General features: G+C 42.1%; 1 protein-coding gene across 1 annotated transcript in view; it reads right to left on the bottom strand.

Annotated features, from left to right (window-relative positions):
* Window positions 1-11,480, bottom strand: part of LOC139560970 (protein TEX261-like) — a 30,598-nt gene extending 19,118 nt beyond the window's left edge. The window contains exons 1-5 of the mRNA XM_071377730.1: window positions 11,260-11,480; window positions 1,885-1,964; window positions 1,390-1,543; window positions 957-1,024; window positions 266-368 (exon numbers count right to left, since the gene is read on the bottom strand). Of these exons, the coding sequence (XP_071233831.1) occupies window positions 266-368; window positions 957-1,024; window positions 1,390-1,543; window positions 1,885-1,964; window positions 11,260-11,329 (475 nt within the window). The 5' untranslated portion in view covers window positions 11,330-11,480. The remainder of the gene's footprint in view (window positions 1-265; window positions 369-956; window positions 1,025-1,389; window positions 1,544-1,884; window positions 1,965-11,259) is intronic.
* Window positions 11,481-14,041: the final 2,561 nt, after the last annotated feature.

The raw sequence follows: 14,041 nt of genomic DNA, 5'->3' as shown, positions 1-14,041 counted from the left end.
CCTGGTTCCTCTCTAGGTTTCTTCCTAGGTTCCTGCTTTTCTAGGGAGTTTTTCCTAGCCACCGTGCTTCTACAGGTGCATTGCTTGCTGTTTGGGGTTTTGGGCTGGTTTCTGTATAGCACTTTGTGACATCGGCTGATGTAAAAAGGGCTTTATAAATATATTTGATTGATTACGACAACCTGGTTGGTCCAACCATAAGGTGAACAGTATTAAGACGACCTGGTTCGTCCACCCACAAGGTGAACAGTATCATAGAGCTCACCTCCTTGCTGCATGGTGGATGGAAGCACGTTCTCCCCAGCAGAGAGTGACACGAAGAACGAGAAGGGGATAATCCACAGACAGATGGTGAAGTACGCAAGGACCTTCAGGGATAGAAGAAGAGGTAGAGGTGAGGAGAGGAGACATGGAGGGTGAGGAGACGGAGGGTGAGGAGACATGGAGGGTGAAGAGACATGGAGGGTGAAGAGACATGGAGGGTGAAGAGACATGGAGGGTGAAGAGACATGGAGGGTGAAGAGACATGGCGGGTGAGGAGACATGGAGGGTGAGGAGACATGGAGGGTGAAGTGACATGGCGGGTGAGGACGGAGGAGACACATGGGTACAAGGCAAGACCAGGATTTCTTCCTAACCAGGTAAAATTCTGGGCCTTAGAGCTAACAACTAGGGCTGAGAGTTTGTCATGATCAGCTCCTAACTTCAGGTCCTAGTAGTGTTATATTGACTGTTCGTAAAATAATTTGGTTTCTTGATTGACTGGCCGACCAACTAATCAGAGCTTTCTATTTCATAGCAACCATCTTTCCCTTGGTGAGGTATGAGCCATCTCCCTTCCATTGTGTCATGTGCTAAGTGAATAAATGAATATGTACCCTGCAATTCTTTGCTCATTGGAGCTCAGGAGTGATCAACACAGATTAGGCTTACCTTAGCGTGTGACCTAAGCTTACCTCTGAGAAGGGGTAATACTCTGCTGCAAAGTACTGGAAGGCCATGTAGTGGTTCAGCACCACCAATACTGTGAGCGAGAGAGAGACAGGCAGAGTGAGAGAGAGACAGGCAGCGAGAGAGAGAGAGTGAGAGAGAGAGGCAGAGAGAGAGAGAGAGAGGCAGAGAGAGAGAGAGACAGAGAGAGAGAGAGACAGACAAGCAGAGACAGGCAGAGAGAGAGACAGAGAGAGAGAGACAGGCAGAGAGAGAGAGAGAGAGAGAGAGAGACAGGCAGAGAGAGACAGATGTTAAAACTCCTGAACATGTATCAGATTGCGTGATCAGGTAAACACTACTGTCCCAGCATATTGTACATAGACGTCTATACATAGAGAAGCTATCCCCACAACACACTGGTTTCTGCCTCTGCAGCTGCCTGTCTCTGATGCTCACCACAGGAGAGGATGAAGTTAGGTGAGCTCAGCAGTATGTAAGGGAAGGTCTGCAGGAGGCCAAAGTACACCAGGTTGGTGAAAAGACCACAGCCCATCATCAGCCATGGGAAGCCTTCAAACAGGTACAGCCCCGACAGCACGCCTGTGGAGAACTAGAGAGGATGCATGCACAGAGCAACGGTTAGCTGCTAGCACTTCAAAACATCTGGACTGGGAGTCAAGGTTACAGGACATAAGGGCCAGGGGTTTTCCCTGATCACATGATCTTGAAAAACCCAGGACCTTATAGGCTATAACTAGGGTTTGGAGTTTCTCCTGGTCGGGTAAAGTGGTGACCAGGAAAAACTCCTAGCCCCTATTAAATGAGGGAATGGAGGGAGAGAGATTGGGTGGTCAGAGAGGTCCATTTCCATGACATTCTAAATACAAGTGCTACTTGAGGAAAACATTTGCATTGTGATCGATTTGATATCAGTCAAGAGACACTACTCACCAGTATCATGTACTTTATTATTCGACTAGTGGCAACTGTGTATTCTTCTATTAGTTCTGCCAAATAATACAGGCCAGCAGCTGGGGGGGAGGAGGAGGAGAGACATACTAATAAATAACAAGAACAAGCCAAATGCATTACCAGCTTGTCCATAGACGGGTTGGTTGTTTAGTAACAAAACCCCCACGTGCGCAACTATGAGGTAAAACAGACGGGGTGGGCTTTGACTGTCAACATGAACTACATTAAGTCTCCGATGTTTATTGAAAACATAAATACATTTGCACAATGAGCACTTCCTGGTTGCTAGCTATCTGACCGCTCAGAATCGCAACTCACGGACTTCTGCCCCATTTCAATAGTGCGCATCATTTTGGTGACGTTGTCAGCTAACCCGTCTATAGACTGCACTGTAACGTACGAGAGATGAGATCAATTGAGGAATAACACACACAACCCAAAATAACCCCTGAAAAACTGAAGGTAGCCTAGATAGAAGCAGACATTTGCTAACATGCTTCCAGAAGAGGCTACTTGAGGCAACGGCACTATAACAAGTCAAAACATTTAGGTCAAAGAGAAGCTGGTGACAGATACACCCCAGGCAAGCACACAGGAGGACACTGCATCTCATCACGCAAGGCAAGGCACTCGCCCACTCGTCCGCCCTTCTACACACAGACCAGAGTTTTCCAATAGCGCCGGCTGTCGGCTATACAGCCGGTTACACACTCATTTTCAGTCGGGTACCTTTTCCACTTAATATTAACTAAGCTACTTTTCAATTCTCAGGTCAGAAAAAAAAAGTCTGCCGAGCCCTCCAACTAGAATGAACGATATTCATCTTCAAGTGATCTATTTATAGGACAGGTGCCTGTCAGTCAAAGTGAGCAATGACCGGGAAACACTGCTGGTTTGACAGTTTGCCGTCTGTCCCACCTCCCGGTACCTGGGTGTATGTGTTGTGAACGCTTTGGTTGCAGTCAAATATCTTCACACGGAGGGAGGAAAACATGATGCTCCTCCATAATCCATGCGAGTCAATTTGCACGTCCCATATATTGTGGAAACGACGAGTCAAAATCCACTTAGCCTATTGTTTTCTGGCACATTGGAAGTGCCGGGGCATAGCCCCCTAACTACTTTGGTGCATACTGACGATAGTATCTTCTGACAGGGGAAGTTTTGTTAAGAGCCCCGACGATTGAACAAAAAATGTACATGCATCACTTGCGGTAATGTTTTGGAAAAATAAGGAACGTATTCAAATCAGCAAGCTATAATTTTCAAAATCCAAAAAGGTACATTGATACACCTTTTATAGGGTTAGTGCTCACACATGGCCATATCTCCATGTTACAACGCTCGTTTACAGAAGACAGACAGTAGACATAGGCCATCACCTGCGCCAATTAGCTATCTAGCGTGCTCCGAACACCTGTGTGTGAGCTGAGGAGGAAGAGCAGTTGGTCAGCTGGAGGCACACAGGATCTGTGCAAAACTGCTACAATAATTGTATATTTTATTTGAAAGATTATTTTTCACTGACATGAAAGACAAAGGGCATATCAGTATATGTTTCCAAAACCGTTTAGAGAGCGATGATAATTGACGTTAAAAACAGTGTCAATTGTAGTTTACACAGAACCAAATGTGGGCGAATGTAATGGCTGAAAACCCTACATAGACCGCTGCACCACTCGGGAGCCCTAAGGCACTGCATCTCAGTGCAAGAGGCGTCGCTGCAGTCCCTGGTTCAAATCCAGGCTGTTTCACATCCGGCTGTGATTGGGAGTCCCATAGGGCAGCGCACAATTTGGCCCAGCGTCATCCAGGTTTGGCAGTCATTGTAAATAAGATGTTCTTAACTGACTTGCCTAGTTAAATAAAGGTGAAATTAAAAGAAAATAAAAATACATATGGGAGATGAGTTTGAGAGAGCTAAGTCTTCATTTGATTTGATTGATGAACAGTAATTTTTTCTTTATTTAACCTTTAACTAGGCAAGTCAGTTAAGAACAAATTCTTATTTACAGAAGATCAGCAAGCTTGACTAGTTTATAAATGGTGTCAAACTGACTGAATAAAGTCAATGTCATATCCTTGCCATTCATAAATCATACAATGTAGTTATATGTCCATGGTATCACATCGGGACAAGTAAACTAAAGATCTCATTTGTATTTTCGATATGAAGTCTATCAGGACTTGCCAGACAGTGGCGTTAAAAGTGAGTGACTCGTCAGCAGCCTACCGAATCGCACCTGTAAGAAAGCCTTTCATTTGCTTCCCTAATTTGCATACTTGTAGGCTTTTTGGCGATTATCTGCAGATAAATTATGAAAACATTCGATGAAGATGGTGAATCCTCTTCACTGCAGGAACAATAGGTAGGCTAGTGGAGAGACAGACTCACTCTGGTCCAAAACTTGATAAAAGAAAACAGACTGAATTGTTTTAAAAGCTAATGATACTGATATGATATTTTCAAAGACATGGATCTAGGTCTACTGATTTAATCAAAGTGTTGACAATGGAGTGGTCAAATGCTGCTTTCTGTGTAGCAAAGCCCATGATTAACACCTGCGTCATTCTTCAATCTGAGAAAATGCCTCTTAAAAGGAAGCTTGAAGCCTTAAAGAAGAAATATATGGGTCAGTTGTTAAACACGTATTTTCTTTTATAAATGACATACTGCAATTCACAAAGTTTTTTTGTTTTTTTTAACTATTAAAATGATTTCACTAATTGAACTGATGTCGTTCTCTCTCTTCTCTGAACACATATGGACCAAGCACTTTATTGAGCATCTGTTCTCTTAATTTTAGATACACACTTTTCCATTTGAAAAAGTGCCCATCACACAATTCGTTTGATTTTAAATTGAACCTTTAAAATGTACACTACCGGTTAAAAGTTTTAGAACACCTTCTCATTCAAGGGTTTTTCTTAATTTTACTATTTTCAACATTGTAGAATAATAGTGAAGACATCAAACTATGAAATAACACATATGGAATCATGTAGTAACCAAAAAAGTGTTAAACAAATCAAAATATATTTTATATTTCAAATTCTCCAAATAGACACCCTTTGCCTTGATGACAGCTTTGCACACTCTTGGTATTCTTTCAACCAGCATCACCTGGAATGCTTTTCCAACAGTTTTTGAAAGAGTTCCCATATATGCTGAGCACTTGTTGGCTGCTTTTCCTTCACTCTGCGGTCCGACTCATCCCAAACCATCTCAATTTGGTTGAGGTCGGGGGATTGTGGAGGCCAGGTCATCTGATGGAGCACTCCATCACTCTCCTTCTTAGTCAAATAGCCCTTACACAGACTGGAGGTGTGTTGGGTCATTGTCCTGTTGAAAAACAAATGATAGTCCCACTAAGCGCAAACCAGATGGGATGGCGTATCGCTGCAGTAGCCATGCTGGTTAAGTGCGCCTTGAATTCTAAATAAATCAGACAGTGTCACCAGCAAAGCACCACCACAACACCTCCTCCTCCATGCTTCACGGTGGGAAATACACATGTGGAGATCATCCGTTCACCCACACTGTGTCTCACAGCGGTTGGAACCAAAAATCTCCAATTTGGACTCCAGACCAAAGGACAAATGTTCACCGGTCTAATGTCCATTGCTCGTATTTCTTGGCCCAAGCAAGTCTCTTCTTCTTATTGGTGTCCTTTAGTAGTGGTTTCATTGCAGCAATTCAACCATGAAGGCTTGATTCACACAGTCTCCTCTGAACAGTTGATGTTGAGATGTCTGTTACTTGAACTCTGAAGCATTTATTTGGGCTGCAATTTCTGAGGCTGGTAACTCTAATGAACTTATCCTCTGCAGCAGAGGTAACTCTGGGTCTTACTTTCCTGTGGCGGTCCTCATGAGAGCCAGTTCCATCATAGCGCTTGATGGTTTTTGCAACTGCACTTGAAGAAACTTGACATTTTCCGTATTGACTGACCTTCATGTCTTAGTAATCATAGCCTATGATGGCGCCAGAGAGAATGGCTGCTGTTTTACGGTCTCCTAACGAATTGTGCTATTGTGTGTTTTCTTGCGTTATTTGTAACTTATTTTGTACATAATGTTTCTGCCACCGTCTCTTATGACCGAAAAGAGCTTCTAGAAATCAGGACAGCCGATTACTCACCTCGTATTGAAAGAAATGTTTTTTCTTTAACGAGTCGGACGAGAGGGATTTACTCCAGACAAGGCCCTCATCCCCGTCATTCGCCGGAGAAAGAGATAGAGACAGAGGACAAAGGTCGGGATGCCTTGTACGGATCCAGCGGCGAGTGGGTAATTTGCCTTTACCATCGGTCCTATTAGCCAACGTACAATCATTGGATAATAAAATAGACGAACTACAAGCACGTATATCCTACCAAAAGGCCATTAACTTCATTAGCATACTGGTTATTGCCCGGAATGTCGGATGACTGACGTGCCCAAAGTAAACTGCCTGTTACTCAGGCCCAAAAGCTAGGATATGCACATACTTGGTAGCATTGGATAGAAAAAACTATGACGTTTCTAAAACTGTTAAAATAATGTATGTGAGTATAACAGAACTGATATGGCAGGCGAAAACCCATCCAGAATTTCTCTTTTTTTTTTTTAGGTCACAGGTCATTTCAATGCTTGCCTATGGGATATACAAATAGATAGGACCCAGATTGCAGTTCCTATGGCTTTCACTAGATGTCAACAGTCTTTAGAAAGGGTTTCGGGCTTGTTTTTTTTTTTAAATAAGCAAGTAATTGGAAAAACTCCAAGGTGTCTCTCATTAGATATGTAGTCTTGTTGGTGCATGTTGTTGAACATACTATTCTCCGTCTTAAATATGATCATTTATTTAGATATTAGAATACCTGAGGATTAATTAGAAACATCGTTTCGGTAATTGTTTGGATTCGTTTGTATGCATGTTGAACGAGTGGATTACTGAATCAAGCGCGACAACTAAACAGACATTTTTGGGATATAAAGAAGGACTTTATCAAACAAAACGACCATTCATTGTGTAGATGGGACCCTTGGGAATGCAAACACAGGAAGTTCTTCAAAGGTAAGTGATTTATTTAATCGCTATTTGTGATTTTGTGACACCTGTGCTGGTGGAAAAAGTATTTGTGTGGGGCGCTGTCCTCAGATAATCGCACGGTATGCTTTCGCCGTAAAGCATTTTGAAATGTGACAACGCGGTTGGATTAACAAGAAGATAAGCTTTTAAATGATGTATGACAATTGTATTTTCATTCATGTTTAATATTACGATTTTTGTATTTTGAATTTCGCGCTCTGCAATTTCACCGGATGTTGTCGTAGGTGTCCCGCTAGCGGTTCATGTGCCAAAAGATGTTAAACTAATATCTTATGTTTCACCGAGTCGTGGCTGAACAACCACATGAATAAAATACAGCTGGCGGGCTATACACTGTATCGGCAGGACAGAACAGTAGCCTCTGGTAAGACAAGGGGTGCCGGGCTATGTATATTTGTAAACAACAGCTGGTGCACGATATCAAAGTAAGTCTCGAGGTCGCCTGAGGTAGAGTATCTCATGATAAGCTGTAGACCACACTATTTACCAAGAGTTTTCATCTATATTCTTCGTAGCCGCCTATTTACCACCACAAACCAATGCTGGCACTAAGGCCACACTCAATGAGCTATATACGGCCATAAACAAACAGGAAAACGCTCATCCAGAGGCGGCGCTCCTAGTGGCAGGGGACTTTAATGCAGGGAAACTTAAATTTGTTTAACCTCATTTCTACCAGCATGTTAAATGTGCAACCAGTGGAGAAAAAAAAAACTCCAGACCACCTTTACTCCACACACAAAGACGCAAGCATGCAAAGCTCTCCCTCCATTTGGAAAATCTGACCATAATTCTATCCTCTTGATTCCTGCTTACAAGCAAAAAATAAAGCTGGAAGCGCCAGTGACTCTGTCAATAAAAAAAGTGGTCAGATGAAGAAGATGCTAAGCTACAGGACTGTTTTGCTAGCACAAACTGCAATATGTTCCAGGATTCTTCTGATGGCATTGAGGAGAACACCACATCAGTCATTGGCTTCATCAATAAGTGCATCAATGACATCGTCCCTACATTGACTGTACGTACATACCCCAACCTGAAGCCAAGGATTACAGGCAACATCCGCATTGAGCTAAAAGAGTAGAGCTACCACTTTCAAGGCGCAGGACACTAACCTGGAAGCACAGCCAGGAGCTGCCCAGTGACCCGAGCCTACCAGACAAGCTAATTTACTTCTAGGCTCGCTTCAAGCCAAGTAACACTGAAACATGCATGAGAGCACCAGCTGTTCCGGATGACTCTGTGATCACGCTCTCCGCAGCCAATGTTTGTTTGTAAGACCTTTAAACATGTACTCCGAGCATACGCTGACCAACTGGCAAGTGTCTTCACTGACATTTTCAACCTCTCCCTGTCTGAGTCTGTAATACCATCATGTTTCAAGCAGACCACCATAGTCCCTGTGCCTAAGAACACTAAGGTAACCTGCCTAAATGACTACCGACCCGTAATACTCACGTCTGTAGCCACGAAGTGATTTGAAAGGCTGGTCATGGCCCACAACACCATTATCCTAGTGACCCTAGACCCACTCCAATTTGCATACCGCCCCAACAGATCCACAGATGATGCAATCTCTATTGCACTCCACACTGCCCTTTCCCACCTGGAAAAAAGGAACACCTATGTGAGAATGCTATTCATTGACTACAGCTCAGCGTTCAACACCATTGTGCCCTCAAAGCTCATCACTATGCTAAGGACCCTGGGACTAAACACCTCTCTCTGCAACTGGATGCTGGACTTTCAGACGGGCCGCCCCCAGGTGGTAAGGGTAGGTAATAACACATCCGCCATGCTGATCCTCAACACTGATCCTCAACAGTCCCCTCCTGTACTCCCTGTTCACTCATGACTGCATGGGCAGGCACGACTCCAACCCCATCATTAAGTTTGCTGATGACACAACAGTGGAAAGCCTGATCACAGACAACGATGAGAATGACCTCCTCCCTATAGACCGAGACCTGGCCATGTGGTAACAGGACAACAACCTCTCCCTCAACGTGATCAAGAGAAAGGAGATGATTGTGGACGACAGGAAAAGGATGACCGAGCAAGCACCCATTCTGATCGACGGGGCTGTAGTAGAGCAGGTTGAGAGCTTCAAGTTCCTTGGTGTCCACATCACCAACAAAGTATCATGGTTCAAGCACACCAAGACAGTCTTGAAAAGGGCACTACAAAACCTATTACCCCTCTGGAGACTGAAAAGATTTCGCATGGGTCCTCAGATCCTCAAAAGGTTCTACAGCTGCACCATCGAGAACATCCTGACTGGTTGCATCACTGCCTGGTATGGCAACTGCTCGGCCTCCGACCGCAAGGCACTACAGAGGGTAGTGCGAACGGCCCAGTACATCACTAGGGCCAAGCTTCCTGCCATCCAGGACCGCTATACCAGGCGGTGTCAGAGGAAGGCGTTAAAAATTGTTGTCAGACCGTGTCACAACACAACTGATTGCATCAAACGCATTATGAAGGAAAGAAATTCCACAAATTAACTTTTAAGGCACACCTGTTAACTGAAATGCATTCCAGGTAACTACCTCATGAAGCTGGTTGAGAGAATGCCAAGAGTGTGCCAAGAGTGTGGTTACTACATGATTCCATGTGTTATTTGATAGTTTGTTCTTTTGACTGGTAGTGTATTCTTTCAAGATAATAAAATACATAATTTGAAGAAGAAACAATTGTGTCTATTCATATCTTGCAGTAAAATTATTTTATCTCAAGAGAAGACAGGTTAAATGTAAAAAAAAAAAAAGTTGAATGTTCTCTTTCTGAATTCATACATTTTCAGTCATTTAGATTGTAACCCAATTCCAGAACACATTTGTCCAATCTGGGAGGTAAATACCCTAAGTATTCAAAAATATCGCTGTGGATTTCAGATGTAACGAAGGCATTATTAGAATGTACCAGAGACCACCAAAAAAGAGCATTACATCCACATGGACTATCTTAATTTACTAGTTATTAGTAAATATTAAGTTAATGCTGATGAGTTGCTAAATAGACAGTGTCATAATACGTATTAACTGTCAAACAAGATTGGATTTTAGGGGATCTTTTTTATGCCTATGTAACAAAACAAGGTTCACTGACTATCACTTTGAAACTAGTATTATCATCTATGCTTACAGACGCACATTTATGTAGCGCAAGGGGGGAAATAATGTATAAAGCCATCTGCAAAGCTAAGCCTAATAGCGTATTAGACTTTTTTTAAGGGCATAAACCAGGCATCTCCCTTAGTTTATTGTACAGTAGTCTATAATTTATTTGGTGGAGATATAGGCGGCATGTGCTTTTTTTATTGAGTAGATAAATCATTGATGACTCGGCCCAAGACGCAATGGAATGTTGCAACCCATCCTCCACAGGTACGCATGCTCGAGCTGGCAGAGGTTAAACGTTGCCAGGTGAGATGACATCATGAGTTTCTGAAAGTGCCAACGTGGACAGGACAGGGCAACAGTTGCGTGCTAGATATTCCTCTCCAGCTATTGATTTTCTGTTAAGTTCATTGGCTATACAGTAACGGTACAGTACTTTGCGTACTTTTGTAAACAGTGGTAAAAGATAGTTAGCTAATACAATTAGCCACTTGCATAACAACAACAGGGGCCACTAGCACTAGTTTGTTTTACATGGCCCAGTGCCCCAGGTCGGCGGAGTTTAAAATCTTAGACTAATCCATTAGTCTTTAAAGTAATCTCCACCCACCCGGGGCACCGGCCCTTGCAAAACGAACTGGCCCAATGACAATGTACAGGTGTTAGCTATTTCGGTAGTAAGCTAACAATAGCTAGTTAGCTTTTTCACAAGTTGCAGGGTGGATGAAACGGTTGAGGCAAGACGAGATGAGTGGTTAATGTTACATAGGCAACGACTTGTTGGCTAGTTTAATGTCAAATGATTGGTTACTAACGTTTCACGTGAAAACTATTAGTCGATTCGCTTAAACTCTCTTGAACATGTACCATAGCTAACGTTAGCTAGTTACCTGATTGAGTTGGCTTTTAGCTTGATAGCAAGCTAGCTATGGGAATTTGCCACACTGTGTGCATTGCTAGCTACAAGGTTAATATTATCCTAGCAAGTCAGTTGAATAAATTTTCTTCCGCTACATTGTCGATTGTTTGTCACTCCGAGCCGAGGTCAAAGTGACAGGTATCAATACAAGGCGGGTGGGAAAATAAAGGCAATGTGGCGAAGCTAACAACTTCAACACGTAACGTTACAAGTAAACTCACCAATTGCTAGTGTGACGAAAGATATTTGTATCACCAACGACAGCCAACTTAGTAAATAAATAAACCACATCTCGTTTCATGTAAAATAAAACACATACATATGAAAAAACAAAAGTGACAGTGGGTGCTACGCTTGGAAATAATTTAGCTAACTGATGGATGGTCAAAGTTCCACCCCTCAAGGATCCAGTGTGCCGCTGAGGGTACAGCGCCAGTTCTGTTCGGAGGAGGAATTGCAGCAACTTTTTGTGCCGCTATACTTCCCACAGAGAGGGACTGAGATAGATAAATTAATCAAATACATTGTTATCAGAAGTGAATGTGCTGCAATTACCTGTTGGTTTTCCATGCATGCTGTAATTTATGAAATAATAGTAGTGAGACAGTAGTAGAAATATAGTAGAATAATAGGGCTATTTTATTTATTTTAATTTCATCACACACACACACCTACACAAAGGGGGGTAGCAGCATTTTTTTTAAACCAACACCTTTAAAACGTGTATGTTGAAAGTGAAAAGCAGACCTAGTAAAGTAGCTAAATTAAATAAATAAATAATGAGTGAACTGCACACAGCAGACACTAAAATGGTGTCAGAGTCGAAGTGTGACAGTTATCCCATTCAGTGCTTTTAACAAAGAGCAGGGGGGTGTGGAGGTGTGAACTCAAAAGGTGCCATGCATCCAGCCACCATTTCGGACGTTTTCAAAAGCTGGAGGACCGTTAAAATCACCTGTGCGCTCTTAGCTCGACAACACCTCAGCAACCCAAGTATATGAAGTTCCTCTGTTGTGTGAGCTAACTAAGGGGCTTGATGTCCAGCTATAAGGAAGTCCAGAGTGCAGAATACGAGAAAATGTATTTCCACACTTTTAAAAGAAACAGTACAAATAATTTGGTGATGGTATGTGTAGTTTTCATTCACTGCTACAGTGCCTCCAGAAAGTATTAACACCCTTTGACTTTTTCCACATTTTGTTGTCTTATAGGGTGACTTAAAATGTATTCAATTGCAATTTTGTTTCACTGATCTACACACAATACCCCATAATGTTAAAGTATCATTTTTTTCAGAATTTTTTGGGGGAAAATAATGAAAAATTAAAAGTCTTGAGTCAAGTATTCAACTCCTTTGTTAAGGCAAGCCTAAATACTGTAAGAACAGGAGTACACATTTCCTTAAAAAGTCATATAAGTTGCATGCACTCTGTGTGCAATAATAGTGGTTAACATGATTTTTGAATGACTACCTCATCTCTGTACCCCACACATACAATTATCTGTAAGGTATCTCAGATGAGAAGTGCATTTCAAGCACAAAGACCAGGGAGGTTTTCGAATGCTTCGCAAAGAAGGGCACCTATTGGTAGCAGACACTGAAAATCCCTTTAGGCATAGTGAAGTTATCAATTCCCCTTATATGGTATATCAATGCACCCAGTCACTGCTAAGATACAGGTGTCCTTCCTAACTCAGTTGCCAGAGAGGAAGGAAGCCTGTACAGAATAAAAAATATGCATCCTGTTTGCAAGCAGGGTGGTGGCTGCATCATGTTATGAGTATGTCTGTCATTGGCAAGGACTAGGGAGTTATTTAGGCTAAAAATAAATGGAATAAAGCTAAGCGCAGGCAAAATCCTAGAGGAAAACATGGTTCAGTCTGCTTTCCAACAGACACTGGGAGTCAAATGCACCTTTCAGCAGAACAATAACTTAAAACACAAGGCCAAATATACACTGAGTTGCTTGCCAAGATGACATTGAATGTTTCTGAGTGGCCTAGTTACAGTTTGGACATTAATCAACTAGTACATCTATGGCAAGACTTGGAAATGGCTGTCTAGCAATGATCAACAACAATCTTGACAGAGCTTGAATAATTTTTACTGGATTGACATGGGACTGCCGAAAAAGGTGGCAGCACTTTATAGAGCACCTAATACCTGCATGTACAGTACCAGTCAAAAGTTTGGTCACACCTACTCATTCCAGGGTTTCTCTTTATTTTTACTATTTTCTACATTGTAGAATAATAGTGAAGACATCAAAACTACGAAATAACACATATGGAATCATGTAGTAACCAAAAAAGTGTTAAACAAATCAAAATATATTTTATATTTGAGATTCTTCAAAGTAGCCACACTTTGCCTAGATAAAAATAAAGAAAAGCCATTGAAAGAGTAGGTGTGTCCAAACTTTTGACTGGTATTGTAAATATTGAAATTCAACGGCATACACTTAAATGTTTGTCTTAATATATTGACTTGAAGTACAGTTTAATATATGGATCATTCACATTTTGAAACATCTCGCTAAAGTGGCGTTATTGGAATGTCGACACACGCTTAAAACGTGTTCAAGCCTTACACAAGGTATTCACAGAAGGCCACATCAACTAGCAAATAAACAGCAAGTCCTCCCGACCCCCCCATCAACTGGCAATGAAGAGGAAGAAGTTTGCAATGGCGAAGAAACAACTACACAAGAAGAACGTCAGGCACACACTGCCATTCCCAGCGACCCTGCTCTTTACTTGGAAGGGAAAGAGAATTCTTGCGAGAGCAAGGTGTTTAGCCTAGATAAAGAAGACGGGACAAGGTAAAATACATGTTGAATATATGCCGTTTACAATACAAATGAAGGTAGCCAATGTGTTTGCGGGACTCTGGGAGATTTGCCAATTTAGCCTTTTGAGCGCTACACAGACCATAAGGATTTTTGAGTTGAGACTATAACTTATCTTCTGCAGCATCAAAGACAGTTCTGTGATAATTGACTC

This window comes from Salvelinus alpinus, chromosome 31 (genome assembly GCF_045679555.1).
Source record: "Salvelinus alpinus chromosome 31, SLU_Salpinus.1, whole genome shotgun sequence".
In the NCBI taxonomy this organism is placed as follows: Eukaryota; Metazoa; Chordata; class Actinopteri; order Salmoniformes; family Salmonidae; genus Salvelinus; species Salvelinus alpinus.
This window is presented reverse-complemented; position numbering and strand designations above follow the sequence as displayed.